Raw genomic sequence first — 20,900 nt, forward strand, 5'->3', positions numbered from 1 at the left:
CGTCCACCGGCGGGGAGGTCGCCTTTTATAGCCGTCGCTGGGCGGCGTCGGGCTGCAAGCCGGACGACGCGTGGCTGGACGCGCGTCGCGGCGCGTTCACTGCGCCGCCCGTGAGGCATCGATGGAGGCTGACCGGTGCGGCAGCCTTCGCATTGATTCCCGCAGGAACCGAGGCGATGGAGGCGACGAAACGGCGTGTCGCTGACTCGGCGGGCCCATCCGCTTTCGCGCCAAATCGTCTCGCTCTGGCGCCCCCAGGCGCCCCCAGCACTCTGGGTTCTGCCTGGGTCCGTCGGCGCCAATTTCGGTCCAAGCCAGCGAAAAACGGGCTCCTGGGGACGCGACTGGGCCGATTTTTGGATGCCGGCACGGAAAAAACGCCTGAAAAGGACCTATTGAAGGCGCGGTTGGAGATGCTCTTAGAATTCAGCCTCTGTCGAGTTCCACTGCAGCCAGCGACCCTGGCATCGAGTTGTTCTTGCATGATGCCAATCTCATGCTCCTTGGTGCGAATTGATTCTGAAGTCATCTTGTGAGCATTGCGCATTTGCGCTCCAGGCGCTCTCTAGTTTAGCTTTTTCAATTTCATCACCTGCTTGTTCATCTCTTTTTCCCGCCAATATTTGAACTTATCGCCAGGCGGAATGTCTAATTCATCATGAGGCTTGCTCGATCGTGCATCTATTCTTTGATGAATTCGAGGGTTTTTGCTGGATCCAGCAGAAGCAGAATCGCCAAATCCTTTGCTATCGCTGCTTGACGCTGCCTGCGTTCAATGAGAGTGGAATCATCATCTGGATCGGATTCTTCAGTAGGCTAGATTATTATTCTTTTCATGAGAGACGAGGCTCTGGTAAGAAAAATGAACCGGGCTAATCCCCCTTCCATTACTTTCATAACCGAAATACATCAGTCACATAGAATTTAAAGGGGACCGGAAAGAGAAAGAGTGTCGATCTTGAATGACAAATATGCATTTTACAAGACTGAAGCCCTGTACAAACACCGGGAAGAACTCCACCAAAATTGTTCCGTTGCATGGAGAAAAATCTCTTGTAAAAACCATAGGAACAGCGATCGGCTGCAAACAGCTACGCACCAGATTAATCTATCACTTGACTACCAAAAAAAGAAAAGGAAATCACAACTGCAACTGCACTTAAAACACCATATGCTGCACTCCGAAGTTTTCAACAACACAGATAACGCTGTCAGTAATTCAACAAGGAATACTTCACTCTCAGAACAATCCTCCCCTTTTCAACACCAAGCTTCCCGCCCGTCACCAGCCAGTGCCCCGGCATGTCGTCAGGGCCTTTGCACAGCTCCGACCTGTCCACGATCTTCACGAACTTCCCTGCATCGCTCGAGCCTACGCCAGAACCCCCCGGGTCCAGATACATGATGTTAGAAGGACCAACTGTTGGATGGCTGCTGGCGGCGGCAGGGCTGTGATCCCACAGCGATCTCCGGGTGGTGCAACCGGGGACCCTCGAGTAGAGAAGCTTCATGTACAGGACGTTCTTCAAACCAAAGTCCCACACCCCGAGCTGTGCCCCAGTGACAATGTACACGCCGGAGGCATCCCCGATGAGCACCTCGTGGTGCTCAACTGGAGCTGTGCTGACGTGGGAGAAGCTATTCCACTTCACAGGCTCGAACCAGCGGCTGTCCTGCTCCTCCGGCCCCTGCCATTTCGCTGCACCAATCGTGATGTGTGCATCCCAGTAAGGCTTGAGGATCTTTGGAAGAGATGCTAGATGCTGCAGTTGGATGCATAGCCTGTCCTGCTTAGCACCTTCCAAGCATAACCTTAGGCCAGTTATTGGCTTGCGACCCACTGACACCTGAAAAGATATGACATGATATGATACGTGACCGATGCCTAAAGGGGCACTGTGGGAGAAGTTGTGCAGGTACTGCAATGGTCTGGAGACTAGTATGCAGATACGTATACCAGTTTTTAGCTGGTGGTTTGTTGACATAATGTTTCATATTTAATGGAGATGGCATGACTCATGACCAAAACTTTGGGGCATGTACGTAAACTTGGTCAGCAACATTCTAAATCACTCATAGAACATAATGCCTTTCAGGTCCTGCAACAAATCCATGGAGAGAGAGCACTGGACAGAGGATGCAAGGATCTGAGCTGCTCGACAAATTGATTGAAGGTGACTTCTGGTAATTCCAGTTCCACTTGTGTCGTTTGGTTGTCCTCTATGTATAGGCACAAATTAAAATTGTAAAACGGCGTTGTCTCTCAAATATTACAATGTCCTTGCATGGAGAGAGAGAGAGCACTACTTTTATGTGTCCATTAACCATCTTCTCTAATTACAGCAGAGTTGCATAGAGATGAGTTATATTAGCCACTGGAATTCAGGCAATAAGACATTGTATGTTTCTGGTGGATAAATTTCCAAAGATACGGTTCTATCGGAAGGTATGACTACCTAGTAAAGTTATTATAGAAAAATTAAGCTCGATACTAAAGCAATATTGGCACAAAGGACAAAGTTTATTGTAATAGCATATTTGTTACTCACTTGTTAATTTGATGTTTAATTGACTAAGATAACAATAGCATGCATGCATCAATAAGCTTCTGATGAAGTCAATAGACATCACAGTGATAGCCAAGTACCTGTTCTTGGCTGATGTACAGCTTTTTCCCCATCAAGCTGAACTGCAAGGATGGGCACACAGGCTCTTTCCTTTGATGGAGAGGGTGCTCATCACGAATTGGTGCCCAAACTCTGGGAAGCTGGAACTCTAGGAAGTAACGCAGCTCCTCAATTGGAGGTTTATCTAAGAAAAGAAATGGTTAATGATCGCATCAAAATATCATTATTTCTAGAGAATAATTAAATTTAAACAAAATATAACAACAACGCTCCTGATTTTGCAAACATTCTATAGCTTCATTACAATAGCATAATTTTTGGTCAAAAGAATGGCGGATTGGTCCAGATATACAAATATGCAGTCGATGGACCATCTTTTGTTATACATATTTTATTGTTCTTGAATAGAGATTTCTATTATCCCCATAGAATTTCTATGGGAAGTTCATGCATGCAAGCAGGACATCTAAACAATAATTTGTGAAGATACTCACTCAAAACATAAATATATATGAAGGCAATGTTTACATTCTAGATAAAGGTTGATCGCCCGGATGAGATGGTCTTTTCCAGGGATGGCTGCTTCCAACAGAGTCGTTAGAGGGAAAAGGGTCATATGTATAACATCAGGCGCTGAGTTAACAGTTCTTGCCCACTCAGAATGACTTTGAACTAAATCATCTCCTCCTCTCCTTCTGAAAATCACAGTGACATCCTGCAGGATAATTCGTTGGAAGGTTCAAGAGTTTCAGTTTGTCGCACAACATTACTCAAGGGATAAAATAATGATACACGGAAAGAAATGACTGGCAAGGTCAACTGGTTTGTTCACTGATGTACTCCCTCTGTTTCTAAATATAAGCCTTTTTGAGTGAATCTACACTCTAAAATACATCTATATACATCCGTATGTAGTCCGTATTGGAATCTCTAAATGTCTTATATTTAGAAACAGAGGGAGTACTAGGAAATACTAGACAGAGATTTCGCAGGCATAGTTTGTTCTAGAAAATGGCCATAAAATTGCAGTGCACATAAACACATTCGGTCATGCAGTGCATTTCAGAAAATGCTTACCAAGCACAACGTCCTGGAGCCAATTTAGCCTAGAAAATAAAGCATCTGCTTTCTGGAAGTTCGTCTAGCAAAAATTATATGAAGGGACATCCACAATAGATCTACATGTGAACTGTAATGGTTTACAGTCAAGTAGCTACAAAACAATGGTAACAACATATTGATGATGACTGGGTACATAGTGCAATAGTGGAGTGCAAGGGGCACATTATTACTAAATCCACATACCATGATACCGAGTGAACTGCTGGCAATTTGTATTTATCAAATATCGAAAGGATATTCACAATTTCAATGGCTGATTGGGAGGATTTTGATCAAACAAAAATTAAACTCCTACAGGACATTGTATAACCAGAGGAAGTTGGGCATGTGTGCTAGCTCAAACTCTGATATCAGATAAGCACCCCTTTGTACTTTATTGAGAGAGACTTGACAAAAGATCATTCACAATCAGCAATATCAAAACATAAAGAAAATGCAGCATGGAAATATTAATTAGGGTGGCATGTACTTGCCTCTTTTGCTGCAATATATGGTGTGCTTGGAGGTTGTGGATATACTCCTTGGCTGTTGAACCCAAGATTTTCTCTTTCCTGACCCAAAATCATAACTGAAGTACAATAAGATTTAACTTATAATGTGGATGAATCTAACTAAAGAAAACCAAACCTTATTCATTGATCTTATAGGGCCTGAGCCTGTATGGATTTCATTTTCAGTAAACCTCTGATGTCCAAGATCGTGTATATAATTTTTAATTTCCACCACGGAAAGTGATGATGACGGATGCTGCTTGATGTAAATCAAATCCTTCCCGCCAATGGTAATGGATGTTATGACATGCGTTCCATAATTCTGAATGAACCTGTTAAAAGCTCAACACTGTTAAGGGCCTGCCATTGGGCATCAGTGGTGAGCTATATCAAACACTGTTAAGGGCCCTCCTTTTTTTAGAGCAACCTGCATGTGTTTGTTTACCTTGCGAGAGATGATGGTTCCCATGAGTGAGGCACTGCATGCTTAACTTCCTCTACCACTGACAAAGGCTGTCGCACAAGTTGGACCTTATATAAAGGAATGGTCTTGCCCTCCATCCCGAGACTTTTGGTAGCCATGGCATCAAATCTCTTGGATCCAGTAAAGCTATATGCTGAATTAAAGCTTCCAAGAGGTATATCTCCTGCAAGCTGGGCTTTTTTATTGAAATACCCAGCCATCTACAGTCCCTCGGAAACAAAAGTAAAACAGAACGGGTGAGACTGAAGACCACATGAAGCAAGATGATAATTAACTGAGTTGATGTCAGACCAAAAAACGATTTGTTAGTGCCACAATTAATAGAAATTTATAATCAAACAAGTGCCGATGAGGCAATTAAAAGTAAACAGACTCAAAGAAATATGTGTACTAAAGTATTACTTCCTCCGTTCACAAATATAAGATGTTTTGGATATTTCAATATGAACTAAATACAGATTGAAATGAGTGAACAAGCACACTAAAACGTGTCTATATACACCCGATTCATTAAAAAGTTAAAACATCTCAAATCTCTATTTCAGATCATAATATTTCGATCACTTAACCGAAGTGATTAATAGCAGGGCTAAAAAATCATAGGGCATCTTCTATTTTTAGTGTCAACTCACTTCTATTCTATATCAAGATAGGGGCTTCAGTACTTGACTGACCGCCCGGTGGAAGACCTCGTTCTACCACACAAGGGCAGCTTTCCTAGTCCAGGATTATTTTCCTCATATGTAACTTCACCTTAATGTGGAAATGTCCATCTTATTCAAAAATATAAGGTCTTCATGAAGGTCTGTCTTGTTTTTTAAAACCTAAGGGTGGATCAAAAGGCACTGGTATTCTCTAACCTAACTTGTCAGATCAATAATCAAGGGACACAAGAAGAAGGCAAGAGCGCGGTTCCAGCTAAAACCAACTCTGTGAGGAAAGCAGAACTCAGCAGTGACTGATCTGCTCGAACCACACTGCTTACTTAGGCTCACTTACGAGAGCTCCCCTGACTCTGATCTCTGATCTAGTAGATGTGAGAAGTCAATCCAACTCCATCGGATCTTATGATCTTTGCAGAGGACAAAGGTAATTCGTATATTTCCTCCATTTATATTCGTAACAAAGAACTCCCACTATTCGTTTGTATCAGCCTTTAGCAAAGCATAATCTAATGAAAGCCGTCTGAGATTCATTCCATAGGTTCCCTGAAGAGAAAGGATCCTTGCCTACAAGAGAAGGGATCCAGAAAAAAGAGGGACGTAAAATAGCAAGAGTACGGTTCGTAGTCTTTTTTTGTCCTTTTCCATCTACTGAAAAAGTCTGGTGACAAAGTCGGGTTTTCCGGTTTTCCTCTAAAATAGGGACCTCCATCTCGACATATAAACTACTAACGGAACTTCATGCGAATCTACAAGTTTTGGAGATTTTTTCTATTTACATTCCTGTCGGTTAGAAAGAGCCGCTAAATGATCGGACCAGACAGGTGCAGGTAGCTCCACTGCGTTACCCGTGATTGAAATACAAGCTGGAGATGTATCGGCCTATATCCCCACCAATGTGATCTCCATCACAGATGGACAAATCTGTTTGGAAACAGAGCTCTTTTATCGCGGAATTAGAGCAACTATTAACGTTGGCTTATCCGTCAGTTGCGTCGGGTCAGCCGCTCAGCTGAAAGCTATGAAACAAGTCTGCGTTAGTTCAAAACTGGAATTGGCACAGCTTGTACTCCTACATAGCATATGATTAAAGCTGCATCCGGTTATGTCCTGACACTACCAGGATACGAAGAACAGTTCAGAAACAGCATGCACTTAATCAAGCAGCTAGCACGGAATTAACAGACAAACGACGAAATTCAGAGACAAAACACAATAAACAGTGTCAGTCGTCGGCACCTCGTGGAAGGCGCACGGGCCAGCGGTCTCCGGTACACCAACCCCACTCTCACCGGAGCAGTCAACATCCTTGGGCACACCGGGGACAGTGAGCCCGTCAGGCATGACCAGATCCCTGGAGCTCAGCTCGCCGTCGTCGACGCCGACGAGGCGAGACCCCTTGCAGTAGAGCAGCCTGGTGTCGTGGGTGGCATCGAACCCTCGCCCCAGCGCGTCGATGGAGCTCCGGATCACGCGCAGCGCCGGGGCGCCCTCTTCCTCCATTTCAGGACCGGTGGCGGCCCAAGAACGCCCGCGGGTTCTACGATGCGTCGAGAATTCCGGGGAGAGCAGGACCCATCTCGCAGATCCTCAACTTTTTCTCCGGCAGCAAGAAGGGCCTGAAGTAGACTGTGAGAACAGCCGGGGCAAGTAGAGCGGAAGAGAGACGACGACGGCGAAGGCGAAGGCGACGAGGGGGGAATTTCCGCCGGTGCTTCAGTGGAACGCGGGTGAGAAAAGCAAGAAAGGGGATAAAGGCTCGTGTGGACGGAAGAAAGACTCGCTAGGTCTTCCTGCAACTTTGTCGCTGGCAAACACACACACAGTGGATGTTGCAGCGTGGAATTGGGAAAAAAGTCTGACAGGGACGTCTATCGAATGTGATTTTGCGATGGTTTCTAACAAAGTCTTTTGGATTTTGGTTGGCGGTTTGTTCTAGTTCTAGACTAGGTATTTTTTTTCTAGATGCGAAGAGTCAAGGGTAGCTTACCCTTTTTGTATTTGGCTGATCCAGCTTATAAGAAAAACCGGATCGAGAACCTAAACAAGTTAATCTGTTCACGAAGAAACCAGGCAAAAAACTACTCACTCCGTCCCGTAACATAAAAGCGTTTTTGACACAAAGGTATATAGGTAACAAAGATAAAGAAAGAAGAAATTGACGCCGAGAAGAACACAAAGACCAACACCATGAGCGATACAAGTAGATATGGAGTGTCGACGAGGAGTCATAATATCAAGACTTTGTAAATAGCCTGGTTTAACCAAGGTTTGTTGGAGAAAGAAAACTTGTAGTAGTACAAGTCAAGAGTACTAAGACGTAGACGCACTCTCTGCCGTGTTGTTTCCTTCCTAGGGTGGATTGGATTTATCTGCTGATTGTTTATTAGTTTGTTGTCTTTTTGTTATCATGGTTTTGATGAGGTGGCCATGGTGTGAGATCCATCAAAACCATAGACATGGTTGGATGAAGAGCACATGCTTTCGCGCCCGGACAAAAGTTGCCACCGGCTTCAACTTCAACACAGCAAACGTGATTGGTTTAGGTTAGCCCACCAAACATTCTACACAGCCTTATTTTGCTTACAACTTCTGAACTTTACTCTGGACAAACAGCATTATGTGGTGCTAGTTACTACAGTTCAAAACCGCAACACTTATTATGGATTCAAGGGAGTAGTATAATCCATTTCGATTGTTTGCAAGCCAAGCGGTAGCGTATCCTGCAATGCTGCACATCTCATCGGTGCTCACATCAGATGTGTAAAGACTGAACAAGGGTAGGTAGACGTGGACACAAAACCATATCATTTGTGACATCTTGTTTCAATGACGTGAGGCTATAAAAATGGAATGCTGTAACATCTAGCATGGCCTTCACCTTCACTCACAAGAATCAAGCGGAATATTTGCGAACTCGATTAAGTAGCTCCAGCAAAGGAAATTAAGCTTTTCAAGGTCACCAGTGCTCCATCTTAAAACAGGCCATTTTCAGCTTAATAACAAGGTCCTCTCAGCTTAATAACAGAATAAATGAACTCAGCATGGTTACTAACTTGACGTTTCTCTTCGTTCTTCACTTGGAAGCTTAGAAGCGGCAACACACAGCCTAAAAAATCACATCAAGCTGCAATTGAAGATATGCACATTATCACAATATTCAGAAATAGTACCATGTAACAAAGGAGGAACGCTAAGCTACCTATTGAAGCTGCGGCCTGGCTGTACTCAGATTGACGAATCAGACTTCTGGAACTGAATTCGGTCATTCTTCGCTCTAAATATTAGCTACGGAACATCAACTTGACTGTGTGCGGCGTGCTTCCGAACACCGTGTTCGGTTATCCTCGTTCTCAGATGCTCAACGTCGTCCCATCTCCTTGCTTCTGCATAAACATTGGATATCGTGATGACATCCCCATCATCAGCGGGCATCAGCTCATGCAATTTGTGGAAAGCCTTTTTAGCAAGGTCCATTTGCCCATGCACTCGGCATGCAGCCAACACCATCTTCCAGAGCACAGAGTTTGCCTTGACGGGCATATCATCCATCATTTGATATGCTTCTGCAACTTTACCGTAGCGGCAGAGCATGTCTATCATGCACCCGTAATGCTTCACATCCGGCACAATTTTGTAGTCTGCAGCCATGCTGCTAAAATATGATCTCCCCTCGTCCACTAGGCCACCATGGCTGCAGGCAATCAAGACACCAAGAAATGTGACATGATCAGGCTCAACTTTCATCGAATCAAAGAGCTTCAGAGCCTTGTGTGAGTAGCCATGAACCGACAACCCAACAATCATTGCATTCCAGCAAGTAATGTCCCTGGTTGACATGCTTTCAAAGACTTGCATGGCAAGGTCCAATCTGCCGCATTTCGCATACATATCAACGAGCACGTTACCAACATAACCATCAGCCGCAATGCCCTTGCTATCCAGGTAACTGTGGACACCCTTCCCAAGCTCCACCTCGCCAATCTCTGCACATGCCCCAAGAACAGACACAAGTGTTAGCTCGGTCAGCTCGATGCCATTGTCCTGCATCTCTTGGAAGATCTCCAATGCTTTCTTGTACCTCCTGAGCTTCACATAGCCACCGATCAAGGAGTTCCATGACACAACGTCCCTGTCAGGGATCTCACTGAAGACCCGCGATGCCTCCTCCATATCACCAGCCCTCGCATTCCGCACGATCTCGGCGTTCCACCATGAAATGTTCCGGTCAGGCGTTTCCTGAGACAATCGCTCTGCACCATGCGAATCACCCGCCACATCGTGCGCACCCACTAGGGCGTTCCAGGAAACGGCGTTCCTAACAGGCATTTCGTCGAACACCCTCCTCGCCTCCCTGAGACGGCCGAGCTTGCCGTACATGGACACGAGCGCGTTCTGCACGTAGCGATCCGCACCGCAGCCCAGCTTTAGGACGCGGCAGTGCAACTCCAGCCCCTTGAAGGCGAAGGCCTCGGAGGACGCGCTGGCTCCAGAGCGCAGCTTGAAAGCCCGGGCGCAGGATTTGAGGAGGGCGGGGAAGGTGGGGAGCGGAGTGGGGATGGAGAGGGAGGAGACGTGGTTGAAGATGACGAGCGAGAAGTGAGGAACGGGGGAGGAGGAGAATGCGGCGATGAACGGGCAGAAGAGGGACTGGGAGAGAACGCCCGGAGGGGCGGAGAGTAGGAAGGCGAGGGACGACGGGGAGGCAGGGAGTCGGGAGAGGACGGCGCGGAGGTCGGCCGGGTGGTGGAGGAGGCCATGCTTGGTGAGGAGCGCGTGGAGCTGGTGGCCTGCGGCGGCGCTCCGAGGAGGGAGGCGACGCGCGGCTCCGGCCGGCGCGTTTGAGACGGGAGCCATCGAGCTCGAGCCCATGAAGCCAGGTCCACCACCCTCTCCACGCGCTGGGGACTGGTAGCTGCAGGTGGGCCCAGAAGTTCGTCCGGGTGCATGCTTGATTATATTGGATGTATAGTACCCCTTCCATTCTATAATGTAGTGCTTCCTCTATCCATATGCTTCAACTTTGACCGTAAATTTAACTATCGAGACTGATTGCGGCGGGAACAAAAATTATATCAGTGAATTCGCATTCGAAAGAAGTTTTCAATTATATGATTTTTTTCTCCCGCCGCAGTTGGTCTCGTTGGTTAAATTGATGGTCAAAGTTGAACCTCGAGAAGCGCGGGCGCACTATATTTTGGAATGAAGGGAGTATGGTTTCCAGAGTAGGTAGGTCTACCTCGAGATCAGCATGAGCTAAACCCTAAGGTGATGAGATGATGATATACCTCTCTCCGTAAAGACTACAACCCCCGATTTATATAGACACCGGCAGGGTTAGTGAAAGGACATGCGGTGCCCCCATGTGTGGTTTTGGTAATTGATGACAATCTTTATGGACTAACGATTGCCTTGAGTTATATTTGAAGGATTTGTCCATAGGATTGTCTTGAAGTACATGTGTTGGTTTCAAGGAGTTTATGAGATGGCCAAAGTGCGTTTCAAGGAATTATTCAAAGATTGGTCATGTGAGAGTTGAGCTTATTGCAAGCATGCCTTGAAGAAGAAGATTATGTGATCATTCATGTTTACCTTCAAGACATCATCCAAATGAAGCGAGTTGGAAAGATTTAAGGTTGATCAAGACTAAGTCAAGAGTGAATCAAGTTGCTCAACCCACAAAGCGTAAAAGAAGTACCGAGAGGGATCAAGTGATCCCATGGTATGGTAAGCATCGTCCATTACGCTTTGTGTACTAACCCATGGTCTACGCGAGAGTTCTTTGTGGGGTTAGGTATGTTTCCATGGTCTTGCGTCAAGAGGAAGATCTCATACAACCCATGAAGAATGACATCAAGTGGTGATCGTCATCAAGTTTGCAGTGTGCAAGTTCAAGTGGAGCAACACAAAGAGTGGCTCACCCATAATGGAGTATGGGGGAGCAATCAAGCTTGAAGCTTGTCGTCCATTGTGGTGTCAATGGAATTGTGAAGATGTGCCGAAGAGTGGCTCACCCATAGTGGAGTATGGGGGAGCAATCAACTAGTCTCCATCAAGCCAACACAATCAAGAAAGGTGGTCCAACTTGAGGAAGTCAAGATCGTCATCATCTAGCTCAAGTGGACCATGTGCAAGGCAAAGGTTTGCCCTTGATAGGTTTTTTATTTTACCGGTTTCATAGTGGTAGTTGGGAGATCGGGTTATAGGATCGATTGTCGTACTATCAACGGGGGCTTTCTAGTGAGTAGCTTGATCGTTTCGTTCGTCGAGAGCTCAAACCATTGCATCCTTGCATCATCTCTCTTGTTTCTTTTTTGGTTCTTCTCCTTGTGAGATTTGGATCTCATGGTCATCTTCTTGACAAGCTCGAGTTCATCAAAAACCGATTTCTTTTTAATCTTCTTTTGTGTTTTCGGTGTTGGAGTTTTTACCGGTCTTAATTAAGAAAGGGTTCTCACCATTTTATTTTGGGTATTTTCTCAATTTCTATTTATTGATATTTCTATCAAGATTGTGTTTGTTTTTGTCCTTAGCTTTCCAACAAACTTGATTTCGTCGAATTCGGAGCTCGTATGCGAAAGTTGTGGTTGTTTTGATATTACCTGTTTGACACACAGAGGTTGTACCGCCCCATAGAGAGGTTGTACCGGTTGACCGGTACAACCGGTGTTTGGAGCGGTTGTACCACTCCAGAATTGGTCTGAAGGTTGTACCGGCCATGTACCGCTCTATCACCGGACTAGTCTCTGTTGTGGTGCGGTTGTTGGGCGGTTGTGGGCCGGTTGTACCGCTTATTTCCTGTTACCGGTTGTACCGGTGCTCATATCGGCTGTACCGCTCCTATGTTTTTCTGCACATAATGGGCAGATTCGTGGGGACCTATTTAAGGGGGTCTTCTTCCCCAATGGTTCCCCATCTCTTGAGCTCGTTTTTGCCCCCAATGTTGACCTTCTTTGAGCTTGCTAACTCTCAATCCCTCCATGGATTCTTGCTAGTTTTTGAGGGAAAAGAGAGAGGAGATCTAGATCCACACTTCTACCAATCACTTTCTCCTCTATGTGAGGGGAACCCCTTGTATCTAGATCTTGGAGTTCTTGGTGTTCTCCTTCTTGTTCTTCCTCTCACTTTCCTCCCTAGCATTAGTTGCTTTGGTGGGATTCGAGAGAGAAGGACTTGGGCACTCTGTGTGCCCTTGCCATTGCATTTGTGCATCGGTTTGAGTTCTCCACGGTGATACTGGAGGTTACAAGTTAGAAGCTTATTACTCTTGGGTGCTTGATATCCTTGAGCTTGTTCCTCTTGGGTGCTTGGGCACCCTAGACGGTTGGTGGTGTTCGGAGCTCAATCATTGTGGTGTAAAACTCCGGGCAAGCATCGGGGTCTCCAATTAGGTTGTGGAGATCGCCCCGAGCAATTTGACGGGTACCGGTGACTGATATGTCCATTTTGCATCATGCTTTTATATCGATATTTATTGCATTATGGGCTGTTATTACACATTATGTCACAATACTTATTCATATTCTCTCTTATTTTACAAGGTTTACATAAAGAGGGAGAATGCCGGCAGCTGGGATTCTGGGCTGGAAAAGGAGCAAATATTAAAGACCTATTTTGCACAGCTCCAAAAGTCCTAAAACTTCACGGAAGGTGTTTTCTAAATATATAAAAAATACTGAGCTCAAGAACTTCACCAGGGGGGCCACACCCTCCCCACGAGGGTGGGGGGCGCGCCCTACCCCTCTGGGCGCGCCCCCTACCTCGTGGGCCCCTGGTGACCCCCCGGTGGCCATCTTCTGCTATATGAAGTCTTTATATGGAAAAAATCATAAGCCATCTTCTCGGACGAAACTCCGCCGCCACGAGGCGGAACCTTGGCGGAACCAATCTAGGGCTCTGGCGGAGCTGTTCTGCCGGGGAAACTTCCCTTCCGGAGGGGGAAATCATCGCCATCGTCATCACCAACGCTCCTCTCATCGGGAGAGGGCAATCTCCATCAACATCTTCATCAGCACCATCTCATCTCAAAACCCTAGTTCATCTCTTGTATCCAATTCTTGTCTCCAAGTCCGGGATTGGTGCTAGTAGGTTGCTAGTAGTGTTAATTACTCCTTGTAGTTGATGCTAGTTGGTTTAATTGGTGGAAGATCATATGTTTAGATCCTATATGCATATTAATACCCCTCTGATTATGAACATGTTTATGCTTTGTGAGTAGTTACTTTTGTTCCTGAGGACATGGGAGAAGTCTTGCTATTAGTAGTCATGTGAATTTGTTCTTCGTTCGATATTTTGATGAGATGTATATTGTCTCTCCTATAGTGGTGTTATGTGAACATAGACTACATGACACTTCACCATTATTTGGGCCTAGAGGAAGGCATTGGGAAGTAATAAGTAGATGATGGGTTGCTAGAGTGACAGAAGCTTAAAACCCTAGTTTATGCGTTGCTTCATAAGGGGCTGATTTGGATCCATATGTTTCATGCTATGGTTAGGTTTACCTTAATACTTTTGTTGTAGTTGCGGATGCTTGCAATAGAGGTTAATCATAAGTGGGATGCTTGTTCAAGTAAGGACAATACCCAAGCACCGGTCCACCCACATACCAAATTATCAAAGTACCGAACGCGAATCATATGAACGTGATGAAACCTAGCTTGACGATATTCCCATGTGTCCTCGGGAGTGCTTTACATCATATAAGAGTTTGTCCAGGCTTGTCCTTTGCTACAAAAAGGATTGGGCCACCTTGCTGCACCTTATTTACTTTTGTTACTTGTTGCTCGTTACAAATTATCTTATCACAAAACTATCTGTTACCACTTATTCCAGTACTTGTAGAGAATACCTTGCTGGAAACCGTTTATCATTTCCTTCTGCTCCTCGTTGAGTTCGACACTCTTACTTATTGAAAGGACTACGATAGATACCCTATACTTGTGGGTCATCAAGACTCTTTTCTAGCGCCGTTGCCGGGTAGTGAAGCGCCTTTGGTAGGTGGAATTTGGTAAGGAAAAATTTATATAGTGTGCTGAAATTTACTGTCACTTGTTACTATGGAAAGTAATCCTCTGAGGGGCTTGTTCGGGGTATCTTCACCCCGAACAGTAGAACAAAGAGTTTTTTTTTGACTGTGAAGACAGTAGGAAAGGCTCCTACTGTATATATATTACTAAAACCTCAGGGGGTACAATTACATGTGTGATTTACATACATGGGTGGTTGAGGCACCACCATGGGACACCCTAGTTTACAAGACGCCTACTGTATGGACCCAAATATGGCAGATACAATATGTTGTTTGGAAGGTTTCACTCTATATCTAAGATTGTCAAAGTCCAACTTAAACCTCTGTTTCCAGGAAGCAACTGATGGCTTAATTTTCCTAAAGTGGTGGTTGTTTCTCTCCTTCCAGAGACTCCATGCCGACGTCAAAAATATATCCATCCACATCTTTCTAGGGTGCACGGTCTTTTGATGTTTGATCATGTCAAGTCTGTCATGCTGCAAAGACCAGTTGAAGCCAAGATGTAGCCAACATTCCTGACTAAATGTGCAGTGAAAGAAGAGGTGTTCCACCGTTTCTTCAACATGTTGGCCACAAAGGAGGCAGTCGAAGTTTGTCCCAATGTTGTAGTGCCTCCTCTTGAGCATGTTTCTGGTGTTGAGGCGATCAACCAGCAGGAACCACCCGAATGTTTTGAGCTTGGGAGTACACTTTGCTTTCCATAACCAACCGAAGGCTTCATGGGCAGTTACATCTCTGAAGTAGAATCTGTAGTATGATGATGTCTGGAAAGTATTGCCGCCCCAAATACACTGCCAGGTGTCATGTTCCTCCGTAAGAGTGTTTTCGGCCACTTCAAGTTGGATGGATCGCAGCTCATCATGGGCCTGAATAGAAAGCGGGAGTTGAAAGTTTTCCTGCAGATGGGGGGACGTGAAAATGTGTTGTACCGAGACATCTTCAGAGATAGCATATGAGTAGGCTCTCGGGCAACTATCAGCATATATGGACTGGCTCCAATTATCTTTCCAAAAGAGCGTAGAAGATCCATTCCCAATTTTTACGTGCGTGACGCCGCGATATATGGGCATTAGCTGAGTTAAGTCTTTCCACCAGAAGGAGCCACATGCATCATGTGCATGAGGGATGGAGTCACCATAGTAGGAATCCCAAATGAGATGTACCCAAGGGATATCATGCCTGTTGTAAAACTTGTGGAGAAACTTAAGCAGCAAAGCGTCATTCTGTATTTTGAGGTTGACAACTCCCAGTCCACCATTTTTCTTAGGCCTGCAGACCATGTCCCAAGCCGCAAGAGAATTGCTCTTGGTCCCATCTTCGGTCCGTTTTTGCCATAGGCAATGCCTTCTGATCTTGTCTAGTTGGGCCACAATTTTTGGTGGGATGCGAATGGTACCCATAGTGAACATGATAAGAGAGGTTACCAACGAATTCATTAGAGCAAGTTTCCCCGCGTACGACATTAGAGACATAGCAGCCGTAATGTTTCTTTCTGCTTTGCAAACAAGCGGAGCCAGATCCAGCACGGTCGGACGAGTGGTGCCTAGGGGCAGCCCCAGATATGTGAACGGCATGGAACCCACTGTGCAACCTAACAGCTCAGCCAGTTCTTTGCATTTGTCAGGAGGCGTGTTAATTGGCACAAGTGTGGACTTATGGAAGTTGATTTTGAGCCCTACTGACGTGGCGTAATCCTCCAGAATTTCCTTAATCTTGGTGAGTTGTCGGGTGCAAGCTGGCAGGATGATGAGTGTGTCATCCGCGTATTGGATAACTGGGTAATCCCCGTTAGTGTCACGTTGGATTGGTAAGTCCAGGATATTATTCCGAAGAGCCTCGTTGATTGCAGATTGAAGGAGATCCGCAGCTATAACAAATATCAGAGGCGAGAGGGGGTCACCTTGTCGCACACCGCACTTGCATAGGAAAGAACTTCCTGGAGTACCATTTAGAATGACTGAGGATTTGCCAGAATTGAAGATACTTTGCATCCAGTGGAGCCATTTGTCATTGAAACCCACTTTTTTCATAATGTGGAGCATAGCCGAGTGTTGAATAGTGTCAAAGGCTTTGGCAAAATCAAGTTTCAGTAGGATAATCTCATTTTGCGAGGCTTGACACTGGTGAATATACTCGAAGGCCCACGCTAAGCAGTCATGTATGGATCGTCCACGCAAGAACCCGTACTGATTACGGTGGACTATCTGCAAGATGATTTTTTGGAGACGATTGGCCAGTAGTTTGGTGATCAGCTTAAGGCAACAATTGAGCAAAGTGATTGGGCGGAAGTCATTGACCGTCTCCTGGGAGGCATTCTTTGGTATCAGAGTGATATAACCATAATTTACGCTTTCAAGATTCAAGTCTCCTCTGTGAAATTCATTGCATAAGTTGTAGAAATCATTTTTAATGATAGGCCAACAAGCTTTCAGAAAGGCTCCATTGAAACCATCCGGGCCCGGGGCTTTGTCCGGGGGCATTTCCTTAATCGCAGCATCAATTTCATGCGTTGCAAACGGGGCAGTGAGGCTATCAAAGTCCACTTGGTGACGGAGCAGAGACGATAGGTTGAGTTTCATGTTAGGTTTCGAGCAAGAACCCAGCCTTTGTTTGAAGGCTTGAAATAAGATAGCTTCTTTACTTGCATGATCCTTGACGGTATACCCATTTTCAGATTTTAGGGTAGCAATGCAGTTTCGTCTGAATCGTTCCGTGGCAACAGCTTGAAAAAATTTCGAGTTTTCATCGCCAAACTTAATCCAACGGATTGTGCATCTCTTCTTCCAGTACTCCTTTTGGTAACTAAGGAGTCGTAGGAGGTGTTTTTTGAGGATTTTTTTGAAGTTACGCTCAGGGATCGAAAGTGTACGTCGTTCTTCAAGACTATCCAGCTCAAGAAGGGCCTTATTTGAGTTCTCAATGGCAATTTTTAGGCGGGAAATCTTTTTGCTCCAGTGGGATAGGGCGTATCTGACAGCTTTCAGCTTTTGACAAAGGATCGAAGCTGCATTTTTGTCTTTGCCAAATTTTATGGGTTTATTCCAAGCATCCTCCACAGTCTGCATGAAGCCAGGGTGCGCAATCCAGTAGGTTTCAAACCGGAAGATCTTGCTCCGGGGGATTGTGGATTGAATGACCACGGAGCAGGGAATGTGATCAGATACAGGGCGGCCCAAAGGGTTTACCATGGTATTGGGGAAGGATGTCGTCCAGTTGAGCGAGGTGAAGAACCAGTCTAGTTGTTCGAGCAGGGGGTTGATCTGCATGTTCGACCAGGTGTAAGCCCTACCTTTAATAGGAAGTTCAGTTAAGTCTTGCTCACGGATGAAGTCGTTGAAAGTAAACATATCCTGGGCGTTTCCCCCTGGTAGGTTTCGATTGTCAGGCGATCGAATGAAATTGAAGTCTCCAAGCAGTAGCCAATCTTCAGTCAGCGGAATTGTCAAGTCAAACAACCATTTAGTGTAAGTATTACGCTGCTCCCCTTGACACGGGCCGTAGATGTTAACCAACGTCCAAGTATGCGCATTTTGAGTGGAAGTGAAGGTGACGCCTAACGCAAATTGTTCCTCAAAGGCGATCGTACCAGAGAAGAGAGCACTATTCCAGATCGTAACAATTCCCCCCGACGCTCCGACAGACGGGATATACGCAAATTTATCAAAGCGTTTTGGACAAATCAACTTGAGAGTGCTAGCATCAAACGTCTGCATTTTAGTCTCTTGAAGACAGATAATCGCACATCCACTAGACTGGATCGCATTAGATAAGGCTAAGCGCTTTTTGTCCGCATTAAGACCACGAATATTCCAACAAAGTACGTTCCACGACTGCAAAAGAGCCATTAAGCGAAGAAATAAAGCGAGGAATCAAGCTGAGGTTGATGAAGAGGTCCCCGCCGGGTCTTCAGTGAAAGCAGCAACCGTGAGCTCCTCCTCCGGGATAGCACATAGATTTGTGCCAATGGCTTGCATTGTGGCAATGTCAGTTGGAGGAGGGAGATCTTCAGGAGCCATCTGATTTGAAGCAGCAGTTGCAGGACCAGCAGAGACGGCTGTAGGAACAGTGCGCGGTTTTACCTTGGATTTAGAGACCTTGGCTTCAGACAGAGAGGTGGTGCGAAATCCATCATATTTGTTAGTACGAGTGCTGCGACGGAGAGTGGAAGTGTCAATGGGGACTGGCGCCTTTCCTTTGCGTTTATGAGCTGAAGAACCCACCGCACTGATTGTAGTTTCAGAAATGGCACCTGTTGCAATCTGAAGCAGGCCAGTCTGAGTTTCAGAGTGATGTGCAGCCAAGTCCATGAGGTGTGAATCAGTCTCCAAATCAGAACTGAAAGTGTTGGTTTGTACCACCACAGTGGCAGAATCCTCAGTTTCAGTCAGCAGCACATGAGAAGCTTCCATGGAGCCCTGTGGTTCCAGCCTGGACTGATCAACAAGTGGTGCCTGGCTGTCAGAAAGTTCCTCAATGAGCAGTGATGCAGTAGTTGCCGGAGCAAGCAGAGTATTTTGTGAGAATTGAATGCCAGTAGGGCCAGCAGTGACCTGAACTTCAAAGTGCATAACCTCGTGTCTGAATCCAAAACCAGCAGCCCATGGTCCCCTTGTAGCAAGTATAGGCCGGATGGCATTGAAAAGTGCAGTATTGAGTTGCTGTCGGGGAACAGGGTTGGCCAAAAGGATTTCCATGAGGGAATCGCCCTGAGCAGATAGACCAAAGCGCATACCTTGGTCATGAATGTCGACAGAGATGGTAACCACGTCAGCAGCAGCAGATGGAGCCGCCAGAGCAGCAGAAAAGGCTCCTGGAGAAATCACTGGCATAACAAGCAAGTCGGAGACAGTGGCATCAGATTCTTCCGAGGATGTATATTCAGAAGATTCAGTAATTGCCTCATGCCATGCTTGCATAGGATTGTCAGTGACATTATTGTCAGGAACCACTCCATGCATAACAGTCAAACCCTGAGAGGCCAGCCAGGCTTGGAAGTTCATTAGGTGGGGTGGCATAGGAGGAGCTGGAGGTTCAGGCCAGGGAGCCCACTCTTGGTTGGGAGCTTCTGCATTGTTGTGATGCACAGGGTGATTGGGGGCAGCATTCTGTACCAGCCAGTTGTGAACTTGCTGCTGGTAAAGCTGTTCAGCAGTGAGTTCAGGCCCGAACTGAGGATGTGGATTGCCATCTGCGGGAGGAGGTTCTTCATTTGGAGGCAGCACATCAGGCAGCAACCCATTCCAGTCATTGCTTCTCAAAATAGTAACCTGGACCGTCCAGCAGTCTCGTGCACCTCCCAACTGCCAAACAATAAAACTCTTGGGCACGAGATTCAGACGGATAACGCGAGCTTTGATGAGCATGTACCGTCTATCCTGGCGAGGATTGTACCAATTGACAAGAGATCCATAACCCCCTAAAGCCTTGGTGATGTAGTAGTCTGTTTGGTAATCGTAAGGAAATCCAAAAAACATCAACCAAATCTCTGGGCCAAATGAGGTGGTGCGTCTGTTAAGAGCTTCATTATGCGGCACAAAGGTGATAAGCAAATCCTCCTCCTCAAGTTCTAGCGGGGTATTGACAGCCGTATCTCTCAAGAAAGAACTTGCAAAACCAAAGATTCCAATACCCAGAGGATGATCACTACATTCAGTGGTAAAAAGATGCGCTTCATGCAGCAAACCTTCAATCGCCGTTCGAGCGGCAGCCCGGCGATGCAGAGGAACATATGCGCTTGCTTCCGCAATCGCCAAGAAGTCGTGGTTGAGTGGCGCAATCGGTCCGACCACCATCCCAGACCGAACCAGACGATCCGCAGGTCCAGGCTCCACTGCAAACCCAGGCGGCAGGAAGGGGACGGGGTTGAGTGGGTAGTTTGCCATGGTGGAGGTCGAGGAGGGTGGGGGCGTCAATGGCGAGCGAGGCAGAGTGATGGCATAGGTGGCAGGGGAGGTGCTCTGTGGACTGGGGCGAGACGTTTGGGCAATCGAGGTGGAAGGCGGAGCGTGAGGGGCAGAATCGGTAGGTCGAGTGGATTTAGGAATCCATTTCCACTTTTGCGCTTTCTTTCTTTGGAAACATTGCCGCGCCAAGTGTCCATAGAATCCACAGGATTGACATCGGACGGTGGTACGCTTGTGCCGATTGTAGGTAAGTGGTGGCAAAGCAGCGGGATTGACGTTGGGGATTTGTTTCCCTAGGCCAGCTCCAACCTGGTCAAGAGCAAGCATATTTGAACCAGAAATATGGCAATTGATTGCCTTGTGGTCAGGCGCCGAACAATTAATGCAAATAAGGCATGCAAGGCAATTGAATTTTTTGTGTCCCCATTGCAGGCATTTTGAGCAGAGCGAGGCCCATTGCGTGTTAAGCTCTGTTATATCTGCCAACGAGTAGTGGGCTTGGGCCAGATCAGCCTTGTTTTGATTAGAAAGTATTGGAGGCCAGTGTTCATGTGGAGGTGCATATTTGAACGCGGACGAA

At 46.2% G+C, this 20,900-nt stretch overlaps 2 protein-coding genes across 2 annotated transcripts; both read right to left on the minus strand.

Annotated features, from left to right (window-relative positions):
• Positions 1-940: 940 nt before the first annotated feature.
• LOC123086464 (MACPF domain-containing protein CAD1) lies at positions 941-7,233 on the minus strand. Its single transcript, XM_044508229.1, has 7 exons — positions 6,626-7,233; positions 4,686-4,924; positions 4,377-4,572; positions 4,223-4,300; positions 3,156-3,342; positions 2,648-2,811; positions 941-1,847 (listed from the first exon to the last, which is right to left on the minus strand). Exons 1-7 carry the CDS (start codon positions 6,887-6,889, stop codon positions 1,212-1,214), a joined length of 1,764 nt encoding a protein of 587 aa, XP_044364164.1. The 5' UTR covers positions 6,890-7,233; the 3' UTR covers positions 941-1,211.
• Positions 7,234-8,325: 1,092 nt separating this feature from the next.
• On the minus strand, positions 8,326-10,302 carry LOC123086465 (pentatricopeptide repeat-containing protein At4g18840). The gene is made up of 2 exons (XM_044508230.1): positions 8,589-10,302; positions 8,326-8,513 (listed from the first exon to the last, which is right to left on the minus strand). Exon 1 carries the CDS (start codon positions 10,256-10,258, stop codon positions 8,675-8,677), a length of 1,584 nt encoding a protein of 527 aa, XP_044364165.1. The 5' UTR covers positions 10,259-10,302; the 3' UTR covers positions 8,326-8,513; positions 8,589-8,674.
• Positions 10,303-20,900: the final 10,598 nt, after the last annotated feature.

Source organism: Triticum aestivum, chromosome 4A (genome assembly GCF_018294505.1).
Source record: "Triticum aestivum cultivar Chinese Spring chromosome 4A, IWGSC CS RefSeq v2.1, whole genome shotgun sequence".
Lineage (NCBI taxonomy): Eukaryota > Viridiplantae > Streptophyta > Magnoliopsida > Poales > Poaceae > Triticum > Triticum aestivum.

What these genes read in the sequence shown, in the direction of transcription:
- LOC123086464 (XM_044508229.1), bottom strand. Translation starts at nt 6,889, where the DNA reads ATGGAGGAAGAGGGCGCCCCGGCGCTGCGCGTGATCCGGAGCTCCATC. An exon ending in GCCCGTGCGCCTTCCACGAG is followed by an intron (nt 4,925 to 6,625) that starts GTGCCGACGACT and finishes GAGGGACTGTAG; the next exon opens with ATGGCTGGGTATTTCAATAA. An exon ending in CTATAAGATCAATGAATAAG is followed by an intron (nt 4,301 to 4,376) that starts GTTTGGTTTTCT and finishes ATTTTGGGTCAG; the next exon opens with GAAAGAGAAAATCTTGGGTT.
- LOC123086465 (XM_044508230.1), bottom strand. Translation starts at nt 10,258, where the DNA reads ATGGGCTCGAGCTCGATGGCTCCCGTCTCAAACGCGCCGGCCGGAGCC.